The sequence below is a fragment of the Montipora capricornis genome, chromosome 6 (genome assembly GCF_036669925.1).
Source record: "Montipora capricornis isolate CH-2021 chromosome 6, ASM3666992v2, whole genome shotgun sequence".
Lineage (NCBI taxonomy): Eukaryota > Metazoa > Cnidaria > Anthozoa > Scleractinia > Acroporidae > Montipora > Montipora capricornis.
The window spans coordinates 69390274-69417520 of record NC_090888.1 but is presented as its reverse complement, the minus strand read 5'-3'; the positions used below and the strand labels follow the sequence as shown (position 1 = coordinate 69417520).

The window sequence follows — 27247 nt, the reverse complement described above, 5'->3', positions numbered from 1 at the left end:
ATTACTAAAGCCTATTGCGCCGTCATTTTCGTTTTATTGACAAACTAAAATGTGTGTTGCCTGGAAGGGGGGACGGTGAGTGGGGGAGATTTAAGAACAATACAATACTGTACGACAGTATAACGTCTTAATTCCTGTTAATTAAATAGTTCAGGCTGCGATTTCCAAGTACCTGTTTGATTATGGACAAAAACCTCCGTGGGTTGAAGAAGGCTCCAAGCCAATACGCTGGAACTTTATCACGACCCTGGACAAAAAGAACAACAAAAAATGCACAATCATGATCAGTAAAGCAGGCGACTCCTTTCATATTTTATTTGCCAAGAGAGATGGTTCTGATAAATCTTCAAATGTTCCCCATTTTCCATTCAGTAGTTGAATCTTGCAATTGTAGAAGGAGCGGAGAGCTCTAGCCTACCAAAAGGACTTCACACGTGAATCAACTAACCTGACTAGGATTGACAGTATAAAACTTTGATACAAAATAAGGATTAGCTGCGCTCTTCTGAACGACAATAGGGCGCTTAAGCAACGACAACGGCGACGGCAAACGAGAACGTCAGGAATTTGCATATTTAGTGGGTAAAAACAATAGATTTGCACGCCCTGCACGTGCCCGTTTTTTCATTTTTGGCCCTTTCGTTGCCGTCGTCAGCAAAACAACAACGTGAAATAGCCAGTTTTTGGTTTTCTGACGACACGTCAGCACCTGAGGATAAATTTTCATTTTATGCTCCTAAATGGAGTGGCGTTCCCGACTGGTGTCAGCTTTGACGAAATACCACACCCTGTCATATTAAAAACGTTGAAATAGTCACGAAGCGATTTTATAAAACAACACAAATTTATATTTTGAGATGACGTTCTCGTTTGCCGTTGCCGTTGTCGTTGCTTAAGCTCCCTAATGATATGTAGTTGCAACCTGCCCGAGCAGAGAGAGATGAGGTCTAGGTTTACATATGGATCCTCTGAGTTCGACCGCCGCATTTGTATTCGGTATTCCAATGCCAATTCAACGATCATTTGTACAAGACCGATGGGCGTAGTTGCATTTCTGAGGCAGGATAGCGCTCTCGGACCGTTCGATAAACTGTAGCCTTCTTGAGTTCTAATAGGCATTAAGGAGTTTAAGCACAGCGACGTTTTTGAGTCGCGGACGGTAAACGGAAATGAACATTTCGCATGGCCTGGACAGTAGCGTTTTCCAGATTTTTTAACCTCCTAATCTCTAATTGGAGGGAAGATACTTAGCAATATAAGGTAGTTATCAGTGAACAAGGCAAGTTAAAAGAGGCAAGAACAGCCTCACTATCCGGTTGCCGTCGCGTGGCTCAAAAACGTCGCGTGCTTTAAACTCCCTATTAATGTATTACTCGCTCGTACATCTTTTTTTCCTGGTATAAATCACACGGACGATACTCAGGATATTGACTCTCAGCGTTGTTCATTAAAAAAGAGTGTGTAGGAGCATAAATATGACCAAAATTGAAAGAAATGATCCTCTCAAGGCTTGCCCAACGATCTACATTGGGGAAACAAAATGTACGAGCGAATAAAGTTTCTTAACTTCATCCAATCAGAGGTATATACGTACGTTCTACACTAGGTTCCACGAGCTTAAAATACCAGCAGCGAGTTTTCCTCATCTTAACGATCACAAAAAGCGGGCATCTCACTTTACCTGAACAATAATCCTGTCAATATGCGAGAACCGATTCCGAGGTCAGAGAACCACGCTGCTAAACTCCAGGTGGGCGGAGGTGAGGAATCACCGCCTAACTTACTCCACTTGCCGGGGATTCGCAAGTGATACAGATCATCAGCTGCATCTAACAGCTCCTCACTGACACGGTCGCCGCATAGATTTTCTTCAGTCGCCGCTTTTATTGCCTGCGTTTTGTGAGAAAAACGAAAGTCAGCACCAAACTACTTGAAAATAATCAAGTGAAGCTATGATCCTCGCAGGTATGAACAAATTTTGCAATTGCGTAAAGAAGCCTGAAAAATTCAGGGACTTCACGGGGTTGAACCCGTGACCTCGCGATAGCGGTGCGACGCTCTTACCAACTGAGCTTATGAAGCCAGTGACGTTGGCTGTGGTCATTTGTGGGTTCTAATGCTCCCGTGAGGAATGAATCAACGATGAAATGATATATGAAATGGATCATATATGAACTGCGGATACGAAATGAAGTGAAGCTAGTTTCACGGGTTCAAACCCCTTGAAGTCCTGAATTTTTCAGGCTTCTTTACGCAATTGCAAAAATTACCTTCATAACTGTGAGGATCATAGCTTCACTTGATTTCATATCCGCAGTTCATATATGATCCATTTCATATATCATGTCATCGTTACTTGGAAAATAAGTTCGTATATGAAGGAGCAGGACTGTGGGAAGAACTTGGGACACTGAAGCAGTACAGACAAGGAGGTCTAGACTCGGGTTCCACTCCTCGGCAACGCTAATGTCAAAATGCACCACATGGAATGTATGCAAGGTGCGACCATGTTGATGCAGATACTACACAGATCATTACAAAGCTCGGATTTCTTTGGACCGGGTCTAGTCTAGGATGCAGCTCAATTGCGTCAAGGATAAGCTCCTCTGTTTCCGTTGTATAAACAGTCTATTGTTTTTTAACTAATCATGAACGGCCGTTGTTACAGCTTCGTCTTAACTCCTTTCCCTGTTTGGTGCCCCAGCGCCCTGTGAGAATAGCCTCTCTAAACCGGTTTAGGCAGCGCACGCATCATATTTTTGCCAACGGCGAAGGTCAAAATCGAGCCAAATCAATATGGTGTCTAGGGGTGCGATTCGAGACTTGGCATGGGTTTGAAACTTTCTCCAAGCGACGGCTTGCGCATGGTCAATAAAGACTGTAGACCTCCTTATTTCTCGTTCGAGTTAAGAAAGGCTCTGCTTGCAGGGTATTGCCCCAGCTAATCTTCCGGGAAATTAATTCATTTCTTATACAAACGTTTCTTTTGTTTTGTTGATGAGCACGCTGTTAAAAAAGCAAGAATAGAGGCCAGCTAATCGTCAGGGATAAGAATTTTTACTTATACAAACATCTTCTTTTGTTTTGTTTAACATAGCCGCTGAGAAGGCTGGTAAAAACCAAGAATAGACCCCACTTCGAGGTTAGGTAACAGACTTTGTAGACTAATAGACCCGCTTTTTGCAGATACGGCGGCCATTTTGATTTCTATTGTTTCAAAAGACATTATGGGACGCTCAGGGGGCAAATTAATATGTATTTGCACCCTGGGCATCCCATAATAGCTATTCGAAACAATAGAAATCAAAATGGCCGCCGAGTTGGTAAAAAGGTCTATTCACTTACCAATAATGTTTCCCGTACAGCTGCCAATAGTCTGTGCATGCACTCCATTTCGGCTACGACGAAACAGATTGAAAGGAGTTGCGCCCCCTGCCTTTTTTCATACGTTCCGTAAACACTCTCCTGTAAAATAAGATTGAAAAAAAAAGGAACACAAGATAAGTCGAAAAGTACTAGCACAAATACGCAGAAAGCGTGTTATCTTTCATATTAGGGAGCTTACGAAACGACGACGCCAACGGCAGCGACGACGCTACAAAATAATAGGTTTAGTGAGCAAAAACAATGGCTCTGCACGTGCGTTTTACATTTTGGTACATTTCTTTGCCGTCATCTCCTAAATGACGACGTGAAATGACCAAATTCAAGGTCCTGCGATGGACGTTAGCACAAGACGATGAATTTTCAGTTCTCTCTCTACGTTTCCAACCCACTCATAAAAGTTTAATTCCTCGATAGTTACTACACATTTTTAACGCGAAACGACATGAAATAGTTTCGTAGTGATACGAATAACGCGAACTCGTATTTTAAATGAAGTCCTCGTAGCCGTCGTCGTCCTCGTTTCGTAAGCTCCCTATTTTGGATCAAACGACCCTCATCATCCTCTTATCATGATCACGACGGTCAAGAAACTAAATGATTTGGTGCAGCGGAAATCTGCAAATGGGGAGCTTAAGAAACGCCAACGGCGACGGCGACGGCAACGAGAACGTTACAAATGTACATATTCAGTGGGCAAAAACAATAGCTTTGCACTCCATGCACGTGCCGTCGTCTGCAAAACAACAACTTGAAATAGCCAATTTCAAGTTTGAGATTTTATGAAGAACGTCAGCACTCGAGGATAAATTTTCATTTTCTCACCGACATTAAGCGCCGTTCTCACCAGTGTCATTTTTGATGAACTACCACACCCTTGTCGAAGTGATTACCATAACGTGAATTTATATTTTGAGATGACGTTCTTGTTGCCGTAGCCGTGGTCGTTGGTTAAGCTCCCTAATATCGTTCAAACGTCCCACAACATTAATTACTTGTTAAATTTTCAACCTCAGACACTAACGTTACTAACGTCCTGGCCCGGTTGCTGGAAGCATGGTTAGCGCTAACCAGCGTTAAATCATGGAAACCAGTAGGTTTTCATACCTCTTAAGGACGGTGCCTACTAATTAAAGAAATTTTTTCCCCAATGTGTGATTATGCAGGAAATGGAGATCTTAACAAGTGTTATTGAAATCCAAAAAGAAAATTGGAGGTAACCACGCATTTTTCAAAGATAATTGATGAATAATATTTGTAAAAAGCTCTAAAATACAAGCAATGTATGACGTTCTTCTCAAATTGAAGCTTAATTACCTCTCAAAAATGCATGGTTACCCCCAATTTTCGTTTTGGATACCAAGAGCACCTACTAAGATGTACTTTCTCCGGATAGTTTTAAACCGCACAAAAATATCCCTGTATTAGTAAGCATCACCGATAGGAAATCCGAGTATCTCGAGATGCGCAGAACGTATGCGCAGTAACAATAGTAGGCACCGTCCTTAACTAACGGTTAGCGAACTATGGCCAGATTGACTCAGTAAACCTCGGTTATCAGTTCGTAAACTGTATGATTGCGCTACAAGTGCCTTCAGGCTGGAAAATATGCGCGGCTAGCAAAATAGACCATCTAAATGTTCAGAAATTAACTAAATGTTGGAATTGAGAATGGCTATTTTCCATCTCATATCTAACGCGCGCTTATTTAAAAGTTGTTTAACAAACAATCACGTTATTAAGTTCCATAGAGTGATCCAAAGCTAGAAACAGCCACGTCGATTTAACAAAGAGACGAAGGCGCAATGACAAGAGGGAAAAAACACGCTACCTCAAATTTTATGATACAAAACAATTGGCATTTATCCTGGAGAGAGAAAAGGACGGAAGACTAAATAGGTCTTTCAAGAAGTTAGAATGGAATCACAAACCTTCGACCACACTTTCGGAATCTTCGCCAGCATCGCTGTGCACACTTCATTGAGATCGACTTCTTTTCGATTGCGTAAAGATACAAGACTGGCACTAGCGAAGACCCCAGCCTCGGAAACACTGATTGAGCCTGCTCCAACAGTATGTACCGCTGAGCTCTGCTGTATGACTCCCGAGGATGGCATAAGTGTAGAGGGCTCCAGAACAGCGTGTGTGAGCGTGTCTGATGAAGCCATGCGATCAAGAAGGTAGTTCAAACGGGTGAAAACGTACTGATCATCTGCCAATTGAGTCTAAACACACACCAGGTGTTAAGATTACTTGAAACGCGACTTTTGTCACTGTTTGATAATCAATCAATCAATCAATCAATCAATCATTAAATCGTTGCAACTGGCAATCTCAGTTTGAATGTTAAGAGAATCTTTCAAAGCTAAAAGGATAAAGACAAAGAAGATTTCCATTGCCTCTAAATTAGGCAAGATCTGCTAATAGGCCTTTTTCGAAATATCAAATGTTCAGCTTGATAGTGAGACAGTGAGGACAAAAAAAATAGAATCACATTGGAACGAATGTGAAAAATATTTGCATATCATCCACTTTCCTTTGTCTTTGTCCTCAGAACCTCTCTTTCAAGCTGAATTTTATAGTAATATTACCCAGGCACAAAGCCGATTGCATTTTCAATGGAAAATTTCCCATTGAAAACTCTTGGTTGATATTCAACTTTTAGTAGATCTTCATTACGGCATGTTAACCAATCTTTGGCAGAGTGTAAAAAGGCCAACTTTGGCACCCACTTTCTACTTACCTCAGGGGAGGGATGGAGGCCGCATGCTTCAGGTATTTCAAGTCCTTCTCCAGGAAATCCTTCCAAGGCCGACCATAAGTTGTTTATTCTTACATGACTGCTAAACAAGGCTGAAGGGAGCTTGTACTTAACTGCAAGAGAAAAAAGATTCGGATGATTTGAGACTGAATAAGAATATATGAAATGATGATTTCGGAAAAAAATGAAGGACTTATCCTTTACCCCAGAAAATTCAAAGCAATTATATTATCAAACAAGCCGGGACAAACTTCAAAGCATCGACGGGATTTGAACCCGTGACCCGTGACGTGAACTTGGTAGCGATGCTTTATGAACTGAGCTATACGGTAACATCTTTAGGAAGCAGGTAAGTTTGTGGTTTACTTGTTCTAGTGAATGCTTTATAGAAGAGACAATTGCTTAAATTGTCCAGATAAGTGAAGGATCATTTCTCTCTTTCGCCTATAGCCTGAACTTCAAATATATACATTTCTTTCACGTCAAAATCAACTAGATTCTCGTGATAAATCTAGTAAAAAGTCAAGTAGCTTTGGTGTGATAGTGCTTACACTTGGAAATCGATCTATAATACTTACTCCTTGTTGCTTCAAATTCTCGTTTGACTGCAGCTGGACTTATCCAATAATCAACCATAGCACTTAGGCCCTGGCGGTCAAATTCGTCGCTCATACTCCTACCGTATATCACCTATTATCCACAACACAAGTAAAGAGACAATTACAGACTGAGAGATCACTTTGTGGTCTCGGCGTCACATTGGAGAAGAAAGACTCCCTTTTTTTGTTCACCTCTATTTTATTTATTTATTTATTTATTTATTTATTTTTACCTACAAATTTTCTTAAAAATTTACCATTTTGCTAACACCTAGTTACAACAATCGTTCCGTACGGTAACCACACGATGCTGACAAACGAACAAAGACTATGACTTTTCAAAATTTGATCACGTTGGAGAAGAAAGACTCCCAATTTTTGTTCACCTCTATTTTATTTATTTATTTATTTATTTATTTATTTTTACCTACAAATACTCTTAAACATTTACCATTTTGCTAACACCTAGTTACAACAATCGTTCGGTACAGTAAACCACACGATGCTGACAAACGAACAAAGACTATGTCTTTTCAAAATTTGACCACTTTGCCAAAGAGGCACTACATTTGTTTGACATGATAGCTATATACCTTTCTGTTCATGTTAATGATTTCTTTTGTTCAAGTGAACCAATATTTTTAAGGAACAAAAGAGTCTTTTGAGGAAATGAAATGACATTTTTGCGGTAAAAATACCTCTGTTAACATATAACGCAGGCCATTCCACTGAATACTCTTGGCCGAACCAGCAGGCAGAGAGCTTACGTCTGAATTTTCCAGGAATTCTCGCACAGCCAGGTCCAATGCTTGCTGTGGCAAAATAAGGCAACAACATTCAGTAATCAGGTTAGTTATTCACATCGTCTTCTGTGAGTCTCGTTGTCAGGCCTTCGGCTTAATCTGACCTATTAAGCTCTCAACGGTGCCAATTTAAAAAAGCTAAAAGAATTATCACTTTACCAACGACACGAAAGTTACATGCAAGAAAAAATAACGATTTCCTCACAAAGTTGGTCGCAAATTTTCAATCTACCATTGAGAGGTAGCGCACCTACAGTACGGCCCGCTGTACAGCCCGCTAAATTTTATACTTCGACAAAATATCATCTAGCGAGTTTTTCATGTCATTTCTGTTGCATAAACTTGTACTCAAAACTGTAACGCTAATCCCAGATTAAAAATTAACCAATGAGTTTTTGTGTCTACTCCCAAATGCTGTTCAACGCTGATATTCGGCAGAACTTTACATTAGAAGACGTAAATCTTAAATAAGCAAAAGAAACTTTCACCAAAAAGTTGAAAACATGAAACAAAAATTAACGCTAATCCTGGAGTAAGTTAATCGGCTTTTGAACAACCGGGCCCAGAGCACAAGAAATGCGTTAACAAAGAATGAGAATTTAATAACGACTCATATCCTCTGCCGACTTTAACGCGAAAGAGATTGTCAAGAGAAAACTTTACAGCAAATCGAGTCACTGCACTGACCCAAAGCTCCGCGGTCCCCACATGCCTGAGGTCCAGTGTCTTATTCCAGCCTGCCAATCCATATCTTGACCGTAACCTGACCAAACTGTGTAACATACACAGGTTGTGAAGCAGTGCAGGCCACTCTTGACGGGAACTAACTCGCAGCAGATCACTATCCACCCACTGAAGAGAACGCTGTAAACTGTCCTTTGCATTCTTAAATAGAACGGCACAGAATTACAAAAACTGATCAAAAGTTTTAGGCCAGAGGGAGCACGAACGGGCTATAAAACTTTCAAAACGAAATGTAGACGTGATTCTAGCACATATCTGGCTGATAGTTTAAGCAAGTGTGCCTTGTGGATACCTACAGGCGATTCTAACGTGAATTGAACCCATGACCTCTGCGAAACCGGTGCAAGTTGTCCATGTTCATAAACAGCGACCACCTTTACATTCTTTTGTATTTGTTAATTAGAACTACTGCCCTCGTTTTGAAACAAATGTTGTTTTGAGATTTGCTCGTCGTAGCGAGGCTAGAGAGGCTTATTAGCATTGAAACAAAAGAATATCTTATTTGGCCGCCATTATGAAAGAGGTCTATGCTCTACCAACTGAGCTATGAAGCCACACAGTTGGTAGTCTCCTTCGCGGCCGTTTTTTGGATGTCACGCAACGGTTCTTTGGGGGGAGCGTTGCGTGACATCCAATAAACGGCTGCAAAGCAGACTACACAGTTGGGAACAGTTCAATTTGTTGGGTTTATTTCAACTTTTAACTATGATCAAGTTCTTTTTTTTTGGGTCTCGCTTCTCTCTTCCATGGAAGCATGGTTGTAAAAGTGAGCGGTTAAAGATTCCATAAATGGAGGCCGATTAATTAATATTTTGTATTAATTTTAATAAGAAGAAAAGGCTTTTTTTTATTTATATATATTCGCTTGAATTCTTTCCATAGTAGCGAGGCTAGAAAGGCTTATTAACAATAAAACAAAAGAATTCTTTCTTGGGCCGCGATTTACGTCAAAGGTCTATATCTTTCCCAACAAACTGACTCTTGTGCTGTTCAATTTATTTTCAAAATCGATGAACACGGATAAATTGAAGGGGAAATCACAGAAGACTTGAAAGCTATTACTGGAATCCATTATGTAAGGAGAAACGTACCTTGGGTGAATCGGCTACAATCTTAACAGCAGACTGCAGAAGTGATGAAGGTATATCTGGATGAGGCTGAACTGACACCCACAGTCTAAATTCACTATCTACTGCCTTGGTTTCCTGCATGAAGGAGTCCAGAGCTGCCAGCAAACGAGGGGCGTTATGAGCGTTGTGCAAAAGAACCCAGTGGCCCTGCAAAATAAAGACGAATAATGTGGCCATAAGTCAGGTCTTCCCTCATAGTTTAGACGTAACAACGACAGCTCATTTAATGACTAGACTAGACTAGAGGAAATTGAAAAAAAAGGACAATAAAATAGTCACACATACACACGCACGTAGAATGTAAAAAGAAAGCATACCAAATTTGAAATATGAGAATGCGCAAACTGATGCGAATACGCAATATTGAACTATACAAGCTAAATACCAAAATGAACAAATAATTCAACGCAATAATGCTAAACAAGGATATTTAATATTTTACCACAATTGCTTGTAATCTCGCAATCTGATTGGCTAATTTGCAGTTGTCGATAAGAGTCTTGACAACGCTGTACGCGTCATGCTCGCGTCATTTTGTCACGCAATGTAATAGCCAATCAGGAACGCCCATTTTGGGAAATAAACCAATCATATTGCGAGAAAGTTATAGACAACGCTTGCTCTTTCTTCGTGTCATGACTTTTTGGTCACGCTGTGAAATAAAAACTTTCTTTGGCGTTGAATATTGTGGTAAAAAACAAATCTTGTTGTGGACACACCCACAACATTTTGACCACTATGATGACGAATATCGTTGTCGATAAAAGTACAGACAACGCTGAACCACTTTCGATTTGTTAAATTTTTCCATAAGCTCGTTGGATATGAGATGGTAAATAGCTAACGGGGTGCGTATATTGAATTGTTTCAGGTTTACAAAACGACTGGCACGATCAGTTTCCATACAAGGTCATAGGGTTTGCAAGCTGATAACTGAGATTGAGTGAGCCAATGACAACGCTATAAACGCAACGCAATATCCGCGAATAAACATTAATAAAGGATAGGGATGTTATGACTGTTTTGAATAATTTAGGCTCCGTAAGCATTTATGAATGAATAAATTAATTTTCACAAGCCATTCGGCTGGTACAGTACCTGCACCATGGCTCTGTGAATCATCTTCCTCGCTACACGCTCCTCACCAATACGAACATTTGCTAAAGCAAGAACATGAAGTTCCACCTGTCAACAATAATACAAAAACAACGCATCACCAAACAAGATCGAAGACCCTAGCGGCGGGATTCGCGCTGGAATGTTACGCATGTTTACTCCAATTCTTTGATTGCACTCACGTGATAAGACGGCCGTATTGCAAAATTCGGACTGCTCAGAGAACCAATCAGAATTCTCCTTTTCATCTCGGACCAGTTTGCCTATATAATAAATAACCTTGCAGGAGCATGACAATCCTACGGGAGAATCTTTTTTCTCCTCCAACATGACGAGGTCAAATTGAATACTCTTTATAATTCAAACCTGCTTCTTTTGAGCTCCCTCAATAACCAGCTTTTCCACCATGTTGGCTTCTTGCGTGTATAGCAGCACAATGGGCGAACGGCTTTCGCTCTGACGGAATGCGAATGGCAGATCCAGCGGCATTTCTGAAGTGTACCTGTCAATTACAGAAAACACGAAAAGAATGTTAACAGATAAAGAATCAGGCAAAGTACTGACCAATGCTTATCGAAATTTAATTTTCAAGTTTCTTACTTCCTTCCAAGAACAGATGTAACAAAACAGATAGCCGCTTGCATCAGGCGATCCCCTCGAATGGATCGAATTACCATGAAACGCTGAACTAACGTATATCTGAAAAGGAAAAACAGGTCGAGTGATAATGGTGTGGTGAATTTCAAGCCTGGTAAACTAATAAACCGGTCTTCTCTAAAACAAGGGTTAAAACCTAAGAATGTAATTAAACATACAAAAAAAAAAAATACTCAATGAAGAATAATTCGGTTGAATCGCTCAACCTTCACCAGTTTGCATGGCAGTGAGTGGTTACATAGTAGTCACATAAAAGAAGAGCCATTCACTCATTGTCATTCAAACTGATACAGCAATGTTACGTTTTGAGTTTTACCCCTTTTATGAGAAAGATTATGCGGTATTTGGAACGTGGTGTAAACATTTTTTTCCCCATGTAATCCTAGTCGTTTACAAGACTCACGTAGCCTGCCTAAAGTTTTTAATTTTCCAGCTTTCACGAGATGCCTAAAGCTAAGAAGCAGAGCATGCCCGGGTCACTATCGATAGATACAAAACTTCTAGGAAATGTTTCATTTAACGACGGTTGTCAGTTTTGATACCAGTGTCAATGGTAGGCTAAGGGGCATCCTTTACTTTCTCTTTACTGAGATCGTTATAAGCCGTGGATACACGGCGTTATAGAAAAGTCGAAACAGAGGTTAAACTCACAGCCAATTGAGTGGGAGACCAGTGCTCCGAAAGCTGCGCACCTGTCCAACTAGTCAACGCCTTTGATACACGGCAGCGAAGCAAAGGAAAGATTGATGTGGTCCTCACACTCAACAATACATAAAGTAAATATCTCTTATAGGCACTTGAAGCCGCCTGAAGTTTTCAAGTGTCTATAAGAGACAATTGCTCAGATTCTCCAGTTAAGAGCGAGGATCACATCAATCTTTCGTCTAGAACCCGCAATTGAATTATACATTTCTTTCATTGAAGCAAATGACGTTGACGCAAAAATGTGATAAGCATAGGTGAAGCATGCATGCCAGATGTAGGATCGTAACATACTTGTCATCCAGCCCGTCAGGAAGTGCAACCATTTCAGGTTTCTCGTGTTCAGTGATTTGTCGCCACTGCGTTTCGCGTCCATCTTTGGACATCTTATCAAATGCGTCCTGAAACCACTCGAAATGATGCGCCAACATCTACAAACAACAAAGAATCAAACCATAGTTAATAGAGGGGAATGGTTATGAAACCCGACAAATTTCTTTGTTGTAAGTTTTTGTTCTCTTTTTTGGCCTTGACCGTGCACAAAATACAATAGTTGTTTACTCCGTACTGAGGAACTAACCAACAGAAACGTGTTGGTTACGTAATTCATGCAAAGTGTATGAGCGCAAAACAAAAGATTGTGCACGGTCGTGGACCTTTCCACCTTAATCTTGGCATCTTTGTTTGCTCCTTTGATGTTTGCCGAGCTTCCAAACCAGTCCCCTCTATTAACTATGACCAAACTGACAAAGGAAACTCAAGCTTACTTTCCATGGGCTAAGAGAATAATCCAGCGAGGTCAGCCTACTTTTTCTCACCAAGGATTTACGCTCAAATACCAAATTTGGTAGGTTTGAATGGTAGACAACCCAATACGCCAGAATGACCTCCCAAGCGTAGATAGCACAGAAGTAGGTCTACCTCGTCATTTTTAGCACTTTTTAAACATGCGATTTAAGGGAGATTGAGACTTGTAGGGTGGCTGGAGGCTGAATTACGCTCCCTCCCCAAGGGTAACTTCAATACTAGGTCTATGTAACGCCGGACATTTTCATACATTAGGCTATTTTTGGACGAGTTCTTAAATAAGACTTGGCTTGCACAAATGACCATTTTCAATCCCATGGGTAGCCATTTCTGGTAAAAGATTTGTGATTAGCTAGAAAGGACTGGTTTCGCGGCAAAATTAATCTAAAAATAACTCGGTCTGTAAAAACGCCGTTCCAGTTGCACGCTCCTAGTCATGGTTTCCTGGTGACATGGCAAATTCGCTTGGACGTTTAAAAGTAAAGTTTCGTTGTTTCGTTACGGAAACAGCAACACAAAATGAAAAAGGAACCAACCTGTAAATTAGAGAATTGTTCGTCCAAAAGCCAATCAAAAGGCTTCTTCGCGAGAGTGCGGGATGGAGCCTCTGATACAACACTGGGTTGGAGAGCGGTCTTGACTGCTGCACCAAAAGTAGGGTGAATCAAAAACTCACGGTCACCAGGACCCACACGACCATTTGAATCTTCAACCTACAAACGGACCCATGACAGTTCTGGGTAAGTCTGCGGCTGGGTGATAATGAGATTTTAGTTTAAAGGGAACCTCCACTCCAACTTATGAAAGATTTTAAACCTAACAAAATTATGGTTGCAATGAAATAAGCTCGACAGTTTTCTCCAAAAAAAAAACTTTACAATCACTTATTTTCACTTTCAAATTTCCCGGGCGCCTCCATCTTGGATAATTGTGACGTGTTCCGGCTGCCCTTGTTGTTCTCACACAAAGAGTTTTTGTTTTGAAACAATAGAGCAATCACCAAACGTCACAATTATTCAAGATGGCGGCACACGCAAAATTTGAAAACCGAAACAAGCGTTTTCGACTTTCATTTATTTTAGATACAAACCTTTCTCTTATAAAAAAAGTTGGAGCAATTTTGCTTGTAAACATGTTTTGAGGTTTAAAGTTATTTTCTTGTTAAGTGGAAGTTCTCTTTAATATTTACCATCTCCATCACTGCAGTTGCGAGAATAAAGAGTGAATCAGATGTGTTATGGCCTGGGTGGGATGCCCAGCACAGTCACAAATAAGTCTATTTTTAGAATACCCGTTCCCGCGAAAACCAGTTGTCATGTCCCTAAAAAAAAAAAAACATGAGGAAGCAGTCACGCGTGACATGGCTTTTTCTGATTGGTTAAAATTGGCGGCCCTTTGTTTGTTTCGCGCGCTAAGTGTATCTAAAAATAAATCCATTTGTGAATGTGCTGGGGCAAGAGCGCAAAGTGATAGATCAACACTCTTATCTAATTCACTCTTGCGAGAATGCAAATCTTTCGGCAATTTCAGTACTAGCAGTACAGTGGAATGACCTAGCTCCTACAAGTCTCTAACAACACTGTGGTAGAGCATACGATCTAGAAATCGAAACGTCGCAGGCTCGACTCCTGCAAAGGAACACTGGGATTTTTTTTTCGAAAACCTCCGAGTCACCATCATAGATGTAAGCCTGTTTGTTTGGTGCCACAAAGAGTACCTCAACTCTTCTTTACTCACGTGTTACTTACGTCACAAAGTACTCCGGAACCCTAGTCTATGGAGGGTATTTAAAGTAATCCTAACTCTATCGAGTAATCCTGTAGCCATTTAAGGCTGCTATTTTCATTGGTCCTTTTGACCTGCGGCTACTTCTGTTATCAGGGCTACAATAGGTGCATTGCTTCTGTTGTATCATCTATTGTTTCGTTGACCAATCACAGACTGTGCCTGGAAAGCTACAGGCCCTCCCACTCAATCCCCAGGCCTTTGATGGTGTAAATACGTTTAGACTGAAAGGGAAACTTCGTGGTGTGATATATAACTGAATGTCAAGTATTTATGAGTCAATGAGTCAATGAGTCATGAGTCAATGAGTCAATGAGTCACCGAGTTAGTGCAGTTAATTAAACCATAAAATAAAAGCTAAAATTTCAGAGAGTGCTTAGGCCTAATCACTGAAACGAGGGCTTAGGCTTAATCAACAAATTATTGCTATATTGACTGTGAGTCCATTGACTAATGACTCATGACTCATTGACTCATTTGACTCATAAAACATGCGTTCTCTATATAACTGGCGTGCATATGATTATGCTGCAATGGGCCCTTTGCAGCTGGGGATCACATGGTACAAAAACCGCCAAACTTGAGAGAAAATTGCGCACTCCGACATCAAAAACAAAATGAACGGTGAACGATGCATCATGATTTTTTCAAACAAGTGAGAGTAACAGCGATAAAAAGTCACCTGCAAGAAATAGTTTATGAATACAGAACATTAAAAGTCTTTCCATTTCACTACACACCTACGCCGGTAGTATCGCTTTAAAGTATCTTACCTCCAGTGCACAGAGCAGAGCAAACGGAAGTCTGTCTCGCTCAAACAAAGCTCGTGCTGTCGTGTAGAATGAACTCTGAGTTAACCTTTCCACCACTGCTTTGACAGCAGACCTAAACAAGAAGAGATAAAGTAATGAAGTTATTTTAATCAAAATAGAAACCTCTCCCACGAGATACAGTGTATGAATAGAGAGAACCCTCAGCAACATGGCAAAACCGAGCGAAACAGATACATCATAATGTTAAATATCTTTTCACTATCAGAGGCGATTAGTATAGAAATCTGGGAGAGAGTACTGTCCTGACATGCGAAATGTTTACTTCCAGTTAACGTGCGTGGCTCAAAAATGTCGCGTGCATGGGCTCCCTACTTTCGTCCACACAGGTAATCTAATAACCACTTCATAGCGCAAAGCAAATGCACGCAGTTTGCGCTAGGTGAGGGAAAACGCATGCATAAAGGCCGCAAATGATTTTTACTCGAAATCTGATTGGCCGAGACTGTTGCACGAGATTTTAAAGGCAACAATCAAGCGCAGTGATACAAAAGAAAATCAATCGACTGTAACGAGCTGAACAGAATCATAATTACCTTTCCGAGTGCTTTATAGCAGCATCAAACACAGTCAAAAATTGAGCGAGAGAGGTCTGGTAAGCAGGGTTAATCTCTGCCATAATTCTTGCTACATCAAACATGACCGCCGCTCTGCGTGCGATTGGTCGGTAACCCTCACGTGATTGAAGAATAGAGTTCTCAATGCCACGAGCGCGAGTTTGGCTAAGGGTAAAAATAAAAAAAAACTTACAAATTAAAAGAGCATAGCTAGAAGTGTCAACAGTTGACCTCAAATTTTTACACATTTAACTGGTTCCCTTTTTTTTCGCGCTCAGTATTCTCAACCAAGTTATCCCAAATGATGTCAATCAACATCAAAACAGGTCGTAAAAAAAATTATCTCCAAGGGCCTATTCTCGGACCGATGGTTTTCCTTCTGTTTGTCCTCTCCGCGTTTGTAACTCAACTTTGGATATCTCTGAGGACGATACCATACTTTCGTCAAATTCAAACCGTTGGAGAAACATGTCATCACTAAATAATAATCTATCTCGGAGAAGTAGAGAAATAGGCTTACGAAAACAAAGAGGTTGTGGGAAAGCGTTTGCAGAAACATGGATCAAAAGATCAGTAAATTAAAACTTAAATCAAACAGCACAGAAATCAATTAAGTTGCAGATCATAAACTTCTTAGATAGGTTTTAGATTAGGATCTAACTTATGACGTGCATGTTCGCATATTATAGAAAGAAGGCGTCATGTAAGAAATAACCCTGGCAGGGAGCAAACAGTCGATATCGACAAAACGTTATGAAACTCAGTTTGTACTAGTGACCAATGTGCCTTTTAAACTAGAAGTACTGAGAACGTGAGTTCCTACCCTTCAACGATTTCCTCGTGCTGTTTCTTGATCGAAGCAAGTTTCTTGGTGGCTGCTAAGTTGTAGAGCAAACGGTGTCCACTTCCTAAGCTTTCTAAGATGTTCTCTTCTGCTTCTCGCAGTCCTTCTATCAGCGTCACCATTTCCTGAGGAAAACAACGGTACAAAAACGTCAACTTTTCATCAAAATTTTACCTAAGGATTTGTACACCACTCAAATAATGAATACTGGGAAGGTTTCACTATTTAGCCAAGGGGGTTCGGAAAATTTCCCTCCTTCGAAGGTGCTCGACTATGCGTAGCAAACAGGCAAGAAACGAGCCAAAAAAGCAAATTTCAACTTCATGTTAGCTTTATGCCTTAAACGCGATACTATACCCCTCTGTTGTTCAATCTGCAAAAACGATACCGTTTAAAAACGAACCTTAGAATGACTGTTCGAGTGACATAATTACAGCAGTTATCAGTCAGACCCACCCCTCAACGACTTTTTTTAATTTTTCGAAACTAAATTAAGGCGGATGTCGATCAAATGTTTGCATGACAAATTCCACTGCCGTCAAGTAAACAAGACCATTGCCATGGAAACATTTGATTGACATCCACCCATATTTAGTTTCGAAAAATGAAAAAAAGTCGTCAAAGGGCGCGTGTGACTAATAATCGTTGTAAGACAAGAGCTACTTAAAAGAAAGTTACTGTGGTATACTTATATTGAGGCGAACGAGTTGACTCCGATGGATTGATTCGGAATTGCACTGAAAGTAAAAGCTTCTCGGGATGCAAGGGTTATAAAATGTGTCAAAATGAATGTGTGTATCCTAATGAACAAATGTAAGTACCATGGACATCTTAGATTAAAGTTGTTTTTCATTTTATTTTCCTCAACTTACATCCACCACTTGTGTCCGAGTATCCTGCATCCGGGGTTTCTCAAGTCGCAAGAACCGATCCAGGAACATCTCCTCGAGACCGTCACGTGACTGACTAAACTCAACCACATTTACATATGCTGCGATGCTTGCTGGGACAGCCTGACAGGAAAATGTTGTAGCCATAACCAACCTAGGAAAACAGACAATATTTGGCTTGAACAACAACAAAAGCAAAAGCAAGGCTGCGAACAGTCTTGCTTTTAACAAAGATATTAACCCTTACAGTAATTTTATGAATCGTACTATGTATTTTTAAGGAACACAGAGTCGTTAATTCGTGTTCTTTCTTTGTCTTTTCATTTTCATCTTTCATCCTCTTAATTCATAGTCTTCTTCTTTCTTCTTTACTTCGAATTTTTTAACATGAAATGTTACTACTAGCTTTAAGGCAGGAGCGCAAACTTCAACTCGTAATGAACGCGATTCCATTCAGACCAAGAGGTCTTGATAAACGGAGAAGAGACTACAAATAGAGTTTATTGACTGTTTTGGGACATATTAACTTCCACTTGCCTGAACCCGGGTTGACATTCGATTTCATGTTCACCAACCTGGAAGGAAGTTAAAATGTTATTAAAGTCCACGTTAGGCCTGATAATGGGACAATGACCTAGACAGGGGTACTATTAGAGCAAACATTTCCTTGATCCAAAAAGGATTTCATCTTCGTGTAAAATGTGACTTAAAGCAGAAATAAGCAAAAAGGCCAAGCCCGAGTTCAATCACTCACTGAAAACTCACCGAGAGTTTGAAAGGAGCCTTGGATGTAAGAAATCTGTAGCGGCTCCTGAGAATACAGTTGAATCTCCTGTCATTTTCCAGTTCATTCACGTCAACGTCTGTCACCACCAGTGTCGTGCCCTCCATCAAACACGTCTCCAAGTGTCCTCGCAATTCCTGTTAAAGGTTTGAAAACATCAACCAATTGATACATCAGTCAAGCAATCAAGCAGTCAATCAATCGATTGACCAATCGGTCGGTAGATACTCGACTTGAGCGCAATGAAAAATACGACTATTAATCAACTGCTGCTCATTTCCATTTCCCACATGCATGACCTTTCAAAGAAGTAACACAATACTTCATGTCGATGCCGCATGTATTAAGCTTGCTGATCATTCGTTTTCAATACAAAAACTTACAAATAAAAAATGGATCAGTTTACCTTGTACTTGACCAAAGTTGAGTGACCGAGCATAGTCAGCACCCAGGTGATAGCAATTCTTTGCGGATCACACAGCAATGCCCAGGAATCTGAAGACTCTTCTTGAGAGAAGATACACATGGTATCCATGGAGATTGGGTCTGTAGGAAGCTGCAAGTTCTCCCATATCTTCAACGTGACCTGTTTTGTCAACAACCAAACACAATTTACGCTTTTAAACCACCAGCAACACGAACATTAACATTAAACTTGCAAAAAAGAGGTTTTCAACTGGTTTTTTAAAACTACTCTTGGTGATCACACAATCACAAATCTCGCGCCTCGTTCTTAGCTGATCAAGGATAAAAAGAAAGCCAACTTTGTCTTGTTCGCATCCTGGCGTTATGTTTCGCTCACGTGGTGGTGTACGTCTGTTGCGATTGGACGAAATAATTACGTTGTTCAAGTTTGGTTTACAATACTCAACTGAATCCCGCGATAGCTCTTCCAGATCAAATATTTCTGTAACAGGACCTTCCGGAGAATTAAAAGAATGCAAGGAAACAAACCTTTCCCTTAAGGAACTCTGGAAGCGTCAAACGATCAAACAGATGCTGATGCTGCACTTTCAACCCACTTTCTCTGCACACTTCCATGAAAAACTTGCCCATTCGTTTCCTAAAAATAAAAAAAAACTGAGTCATCTAGTGTTTGATGAGTCAGCGGTTAGTGAAGAGACCGATGGCGGGATGAAATAGCACTCTAGCAAAGTTCTTAGTACTTCTAGTTATTAATTGCCGGTAGAGAGAATGTTATACAACCCGCCTCGAATAGCTTTGCTACGCGCGGGTCGTGTATTTCTTTATGCATTCAAATAAAATACACGAAATGAATGAATGAATGATCCATTTGCACTTAGAAGTTTTATTGATGCTAATGCACAGCAGGGGTTGCATAATGCACCCACTTTAATTTCTCAGGTTCTTCTAGTACTCACATTCATTGCTTCTACAAAAACACAAGACAGGTTTTAATCTTGAGAGCAGTTTCGCATGAAAAACAAACAGATTTGTAATCTTCCACGAAGTTTGTTTTTTCAGGAAACATCACGACCTCAAAGTAGAGTAACCATATTTAACGTCGATAACTCGTAACAGTAATTCAACTGACAAACCTGAGGTCGACGGTGCGCTCATTTTACTCCCCCCTCTCCATCAGTGCTCCGGTTTACGGGTATTTAAAGCTAATTAGCTACACGGAAAGGAAAGAAGTCGAAACAAGGATACGAGATCCGGGAATCGAACTCAGGACCTCTTGTACCAAGGCCGCGCACTAACTGACTGTGCCATCCTTGCACCTTAATTAATTTTAACATGATTTTTGGAAGAGCATGCCTACTCGCCACCGGAAAAAAAAAGTTATAAGCCGTACACTTAAAGAACCAAGTGATCTGCCCAATAAGTTACTGAAAACTCTACCTAACCATAGACGAATTCGGCTTACTCAATGTTGTACCCAATTCAAACCCTTGGAGAATAAACGTTTTGTTCTAGGTATTACCATTTCATTTGAATATGAGTGCTAAATTATCATGCAAAGGCCATTGAGTTGACCGAATCGGTCTAATGTTAAGAATTATACCCACAAATTTCGTCTTGATATCTTAATCGTGTCAAAGAGTATAAACAAACAAACAAACCTTCTGTCCACTCCCATTGCTCCACAGTAAGTCAAAAAAGCTGCGGCAGCGATACAATTGGCCAGCAGTATCTCTGATGAGTTGTACTCCTCCACATAAGCTTTCCATTCTCTCTCCATGTATTTCAGGCTGCAAGAGATTTAACTAACTGATCAGTGAAACGAACACAACATGACCATGCTACAGGCCGCTCATCTTGCCGTCGAACACGAGCTCAATAGAAAGCCTAAGTAACGATGACTTCGACGAAAACGATAATGGTGCTTTCATTAAGCCAGGGACGGTGACCGTGAAATTTAGAATACCTCCTATGACTTTGAAACTCATGGAAAGTCTCGATTAATTGTTTACCACCTCTTGATGGTCACATTAAAGTGCCCCTAAACCTTCAACTTAGTTTTTGGGGGTAGATCTTGACATCTTTCAAGAACTCAGTTTCGAAAAAAATTTTCACAAATATTGAATCCTTATTTTTTTACGAGCGCTTGAAGTTAGCGAAATTTGTAATTTTCTGCGCGCTATAAGCCCCGCTGGACAAATTATTCTCTCGTGGACTCGTTAGGAACCAGCCAATGAGAAGCGTCTGATATCTAACACTGTTTTTAGCTGTGACGTAAGAAAAGGCCACCATTCCATAACATGACGAGTGCGAGTTCGAAGATTATTTGTGAAACTTACAATTGGTCTGAAAATATGTCGTCTTCCAAAGAGTTTTCCGAATCAAATACGGAAGAGTATCTTTCGGACGATTCGGAATGCATGTATTTTCAAGAAACAGAGACGGAGCAACGAGAAAACCAAGAACTTCTATGAGAAAGTTCGACTGCCGACAAAGAATCAGACAGCGAATTGCAAGCCTATATGGACGAGCCTGTCACTGATGAAGAATGGCTCAAAAATTATAGACAACAATAAGAAGAAAAAAACAAGCAAGAAGAAGTTCTTAAGAAGCGGCTAGCAGACAAAACCAGCGGACTTCAGCCCTCGGATCGCTATCAGAAGGAATCTTATGCATGCCGATTCCTTTCTGTTTATTGTTAGAGTTGCTGCATCCATAAACCACGCACTTTTCAACCATTTTCTCTGTGTTCTCCGCTAATCTTCACACATCCCAACAACTCAAGCTTGCCCGATGTCCTTTTCTTACGTCACGCTCGATACTTTGGCCGAGTGGGGGACTAATGCGAACGATAGGTGAAAAAATAGTCAAGACCACCTCCACTTTCAGCGCTCGAAAAAAGAGCCCGGATTCAATATTTTTGAAAATTTTTTCGAAAATAAGTTCTTGAAAGATGTCAAAATCTACCCCAAAAAAAAAGTTGAAGGGTTAAGGGCACTTTAAAGAGACAAAACAGAGGAAAAACGAGAGTGAAAAAGGTCTGATTACTTAGCCGGTGAACAATCGCGAGTTAACACGCATGTAGTTTCGCGTGCCACCCCCACGTGAATCAAGAAAACAAAGAGTGCGCTCACTAGCTTAAGGAGACTCCCTAGAGTTTTAGAACCGCGCGCAAGCTGGACATAAGTATAGCGTGTGAAGCCTGAATCGCGCGTGTTTCTCTTATTTTTGTGACGTTAACGTGACCAAATCTGTAAAATTAACTGCTAATTTTCTCGCGTTCCCTTCGTTAAAATTTGTTGAAAGTTGGCTCAGTTCTAACCACATACAGTTCCTATCAAATACCCTATTTTGTTAAAATCTGTCAGAGCTAATCGAATATATTTACAAAAATAACAAATACAGAATATTGGAAAAACCGTCTGAACGTCCTTGACTTTTAACCACTTAAAAATGTCAGGAAATATCATTTCCATAATGTGACAGAGAATTAAAAAAAATACACTGCAGGAAACACTTTAAGAGAGATTAACTAGGTTTCTTTTGTAACTCGTGCTTTGTAGTGAGGGTATATTCGCAAATACTCCAGGGAGCCACCATAATGTCATCCGGCAAACGCCATAGCAGAGGGTTGAGGAAGGACTTTGACGTTTCGGGTAATGGACTGTTCTCACAAGCAGAAAAAAAAAAAACCCAAGGAAACCGGATGGTTAGCTTGGCCTCTTTTCTTCAAATACTCGAACAAAATTACTTAATTTAAGCCTTTCACGCCAACGTGCAGCAGATTGTAACTCATCATCTTTCAAGTTGTTCGTGAGGAAAGAAAGTTCATCGTTGTTGCAGCAAGCAATGACTTTTTAAAATACCTTTGCAATAATCCAGTTGCAGCTTTTAATCTCTCAGTGCAAGATTCTACATCGTTCTTCAGATTATGTTTGACTACTACTGCATCATCATATTCCCGCTGCAGTTTGCTGACATCTTCTTGTAGGCCTGGCAAATCAGCCTCCGTAAGATCAGCTTCGGGTTCTGGTGTGGGCACCTTAACATCAGAATAATGATTAAACCATCATTTCTTTATAATCACAAAGGAGTAAAATTAGAGACCACGGAATCGCGATTGTACCTCCCGAAGATCATAGAAATTACCACGATGTGCATAAGTTGGGTGATCTGGCTTTCAATTGCTCATAATTCACGGGAATTCTTCCGAAGCCACGGGGCTGCTTTGTTGAGAAATGAAAAACTAAATAGTAAATTAGTCTTCGCAAAGAGAATAAATTCAGTTAAAGTGTCTTCTTCTTCTGACAAAACCTAATTTGCTTGAAAGATAGTTTCAGCTTCGTTTAATTAGTATAAGGAGATCCAGAACATAGTTTTCGTAAATTGGAACACTACTATTCTACGGCGCCAACGCCTTCAAGTCCTTTACTGCCAAATGACAAGATCTGAGCCCCTTGTTTACTGACCGCCTTAGTTTGTTTGGAGAGCTAAAATTCAGACGCTTGCTTGCGGACCGACAGAGCGGTTCTACCAACTACACTAATCCGATACTAACCTATCGAAACTAAGCCTATAACAGGTCACAACTGGACCAGGCCCCAATTGTTGAAAAGATGGATAGCGCTATTCGCCGAATAAATCAATATCCAGTGGATAAGTCATTGCGAAACCAATGGGCCATTTCCGAGTTGCTGTTTGTCTCGGTTTTGAAGTGAGTCTTGGCGCTCAACTATTGTGAGGGAAATGAGTTTGATTTGCATAAGAATACGCAACTCATTTTCATATGAATGGTTGCGCACCAGGACTCGCTTTGAAACTGAGGCATGCAGCAACTCGGAAATAAGCTATTGCGCTATCCAATTGACCGAATGCAAAAATGGCCGTCAACAAATTATTCTTTTGTCTTTGTGTTAATTAGCCTGACTAGCCTCGTTAACACGTGTAAAATTGCATTCGGTCTATGGATACTGATTCATTCAGTTGATAGCGTTATCCACCTTTTGAACAACTGGGTGGGCCAGTTGACAGTCCAAGCAAAACGCAATATATTGTTTTAAAACAATCGTGATATACTTCTGTCACAGGAGAACACAAGTCAGCGATGATCGTGCGGCGATATCTCACGCCTGGGGTGATGTGTCATTACCTTTTCCTTCTCTTGAAATTCCACTTTTTCTTCTACCTCAGTTGCCAATACACCATCCTCTTGTTCCCTCAATAGCTCTTGTAAATAATCGTTGGCTTTTCTGTAAGGTTTATACAGGCGAGTGTACTCTACAAGCGCTACTGTGTATTCAACCAATACCGCTGCATCCTCAGATGAATATTTAGCAGCTGTAATGGTGATGCCCTGAGGCCGACGATCTGTATGTGGATAATAGAGAGGCTTTCTTAAACACCAGGCTGAATGTTGCCGTTTGCTTAGCTTTTGTCTCTAGGCCAAAGTTACCGAGAAATGAATAAAAACGGAGAGAGATAACCTATAATATGGGAGTTTTAATGGTTTTATGACAGCCATCCGACTGCCTTTTTCCCTCGGCTACAAGCACGAATGTTAATCTTTCGGAAAAACAAAAGAGAAAGCCGTGACTTTTAGCAGGGACTTACTCTGTTTCTTGCCTGAAATATGCGGCTCTTTATCCTTACATGAGGAGCAGAAATTTGACGGAACTTTGCGGCGTTTATTGTACGTATTCCAAGACATGGGTTAAGAAGATCAAAGGGACACTTCGTGACGCTTACTGAAATCTGCGTGCATTTTATTACTCGCATTTCTGGACATATCTCTGATATCACTTATTCGGAGGCCACGTGACAGGCAGGAAGCAGAGTAAAGCGCCGTGATCAAAGCGTCTGCGTTTCTTGTGTTTGGATACTATGATTTCCTCCTACCCATAGTTTGGTCTGATTAAAAGATTTGACATTTTAATACTGCTTCATTTATTTTCTCATCGTAAAGGGAAAGCAAGGCCGCATGCATGCACAAAGACAGACACTACCTGTAGCAACGGAAGTTCGACCCCCAAGAGAGGTCTGGTACATACTGGCACTAGCACCCGGACTAGCAGTACCCAGGTCACCATCATTGACATCGCCTCCGGTAGATGCGGCTAAGAAGGATTGGACACCTTTCAGGATGTCGTCAGGAAGGCCATCTTTCCAGGGCACATTATGCAATGAGTCTACAAACTTTTGTGAGTCGTTCATAGTTTGCTGAATCACTTTCCAAGTTGGACGATCAACTTTTCCTTCAGCATTGACGCCTAGAAAGCGATAAAGGTAGCAATAATCTCAGTTCCAACGTCTGTAATCTCGTTTAAGGCCCAGTAATACGGGCAACATTTTCCGTGGAACTTGTCGCGCAACAATGTTGCATTGCAAATTAAGATGGTTTGTTGCGCGTATTACCACCTCCTCGCGCAACAAATCTTCATGTTGCAAATTTGTTCCGCAAAGAAGGTGGCAATACACGCAACAAACCTTCTCAACTTGCAACGCAATATTGTCGCGCGACAAGTTGCTCAAAAAATGTTGCCCGTATTACTGGGCCTTTAGATTCGCACGATTATAATCTCGTTTAAGTTCTTCATAATGGTAAGCACCTTAGAACCTTGGATTTTAGCATCACATGAGTTGTAAAATCGTAACTGGTTTGAAACCCGGGGTCATATCATAAAGTGAACTACGACCTTCCGAGTGAGTGTTGTCCTAAGAAGGACTGTTTAAGATGACAGTGATTGACGTTTCACGTTTTTAACCATTCCGAGCAAAAACATTACACCTTTCGAAAAGTAGGGCCGGGTTTAACTCTGACGACAACTTGCTCTCAGGTTGCCTAAACGCCTGTCCTTGACCACAACGACTGCTTTTGAGGACTTCACTGACTCGGATAATCGTTTCTGATCATCGAGTCACCAAGAAACGACGACTTGATAGCCTCTTGCCAATTATTCTTAAAGAAGTACTATAATACGCGACAGATGTAGAGTATGGAGGTGGAATGCATTATGACAGTTCATACCGAGCAGCTGGGTTTGCGCGCCACCTTTCTGATGGGCATCTTTGGTAGTTCCTCTCTTCTTCAAGACTGTCGCTGAACTCGCACGAGATGCCTCATCAGACCCAGTTCCAAGCGATGAGCTCTCTCCTTTACGATCGTGTCTGGTGGGGGTAGGGAGGGATGACCCCGCTCCGCCTATCCCGGGAGCAAACTCAGGTCTCCCTAGTAACACCATCACCATCACCATAACCATGCCTGCCATGGGGGGAGGGCTTTGAAAAGCTCGGAGTCTTTCACACAGGGAACGATCCACCTTGTGCATCCAATGCTTGACCTTGGGTTAAATGGTAATAACAGGTTTATTTGCAAGGCCTCGGGAAGACTCTACTATTGACGCAGTTTTTTCGGGGTACTAGCAAATAGCCCAAAATAAACAAACCCCCCCCCCCCCCCCCCACCCACCCAAAAAAAAAACCCTGGCAGAGGTCTACAACCCGAAGTGTCATTTCCTTTGGCCAATCGGAATAAGGTATCATCTAAGTTTGGAATACATGTCCCGCCAAATAATGCCCAATCAGATTGATTCTGATGACTAAAACCCTTCTGATTGCTCCAGAAACCCAGGTAGCCACGCGAGGGATTTCCCGTGGTAGACGCGAAATAGAAGAAGCCGTTCTAAAAATAAGCAAGACGCCTGGAGGCATTAACGTGGGAATGCGGGGGTTGTTGAATGGGTATCCACGGTAACTCTGGTTACACCTTGAAAATAATGTTGACTCAGTACTAGCTCCCTAAGCAGGCCTTCTTTTGGCTCGTCACGCAATCTTTCCCCGTGACCAGCCAAAAGAGGCTAATTCAGGACAGCATTATAAACGGTGTTGTCTGTACTGTGTCGACAATTAATGACATAAGAATTATTAAAGATGGAATATGAAGCACGAGAAATTCGAGTATCAGTTACAGATTTTACTCTGGTTAACCCTCAGCAACGGAGGACCTTATGCGAGTGATAGGTTTAACAAATGACTTCGATACGGGTTGCGGTACAATGAAAAGAAAACGAACATCTATTAGATTCCATTCTCGTGCGTGAGATAGGTTGACCGTAAATACTGACAAAGACATTGATTTGTTCCGTTCATCGCATTGGTTGCAGTTGAGTGTGTTTGGCTACCTACAGAACCAGTGTTAGTTAGCGGTAAAGTGGTCCACATATCATAGCAAAATTGTTTTTGTTCTGTTAAATAAAAAATCATTGTTCAAGACATGTTCTCGTTGAAAATGTCACCGTTACAAACAAACGTATTCAAATAAATGATATTTCGTTAAAACTGCCATTGTTATTATAAAAAATATTACAGTGGCCTTGAAAATGGATAAGGCAAGTGAACAGCGTGGTGAAAATGGTGACTGCCTTACGAGACTACA

At 40.9% G+C, this 27247-nt stretch overlaps 1 protein-coding gene across 1 annotated transcript in view; it reads right to left on the bottom strand.

The window, feature by feature from the left end:
- LOC138053023 (dynein axonemal heavy chain 8-like) overlaps positions 1-27247 on the bottom strand; it is a 117765-nt gene that overhangs the window by 22860 nt on the left and 67658 nt on the right. Inside the window, exons 66-89 of the mRNA XM_068899693.1 lie at positions 25841-26153; positions 24819-25082; positions 23966-24183; positions 22683-22858; positions 20478-20606; positions 19348-19456; positions 18800-18979; positions 18375-18530; positions 18147-18184; positions 17592-17763; positions 16699-16844; positions 15855-16040; positions 15262-15373; positions 13240-13416; positions 12191-12327; positions 11138-11236; positions 10904-11039; positions 10520-10606; positions 9383-9568; positions 8235-8432; positions 7443-7556; positions 6724-6835; positions 6128-6258; positions 5316-5609 (exon numbers count right to left, since the gene is read on the bottom strand). Coding sequence (XP_068755794.1) covers positions 5316-5609; positions 6128-6258; positions 6724-6835; positions 7443-7556; positions 8235-8432; positions 9383-9568; positions 10520-10606; positions 10904-11039; positions 11138-11236; positions 12191-12327; positions 13240-13416; positions 15262-15373; positions 15855-16040; positions 16699-16844; positions 17592-17763; positions 18147-18184; positions 18375-18530; positions 18800-18979; positions 19348-19456; positions 20478-20606; positions 22683-22858; positions 23966-24183; positions 24819-25082; positions 25841-26153 — 3870 coding nt within the window. The remainder of the gene's footprint in view (positions 1-5315; positions 5610-6127; positions 6259-6723; positions 6836-7442; positions 7557-8234; positions 8433-9382; positions 9569-10519; positions 10607-10903; positions 11040-11137; positions 11237-12190; positions 12328-13239; positions 13417-15261; positions 15374-15854; positions 16041-16698; positions 16845-17591; positions 17764-18146; positions 18185-18374; positions 18531-18799; positions 18980-19347; positions 19457-20477; positions 20607-22682; positions 22859-23965; positions 24184-24818; positions 25083-25840; positions 26154-27247) is intronic.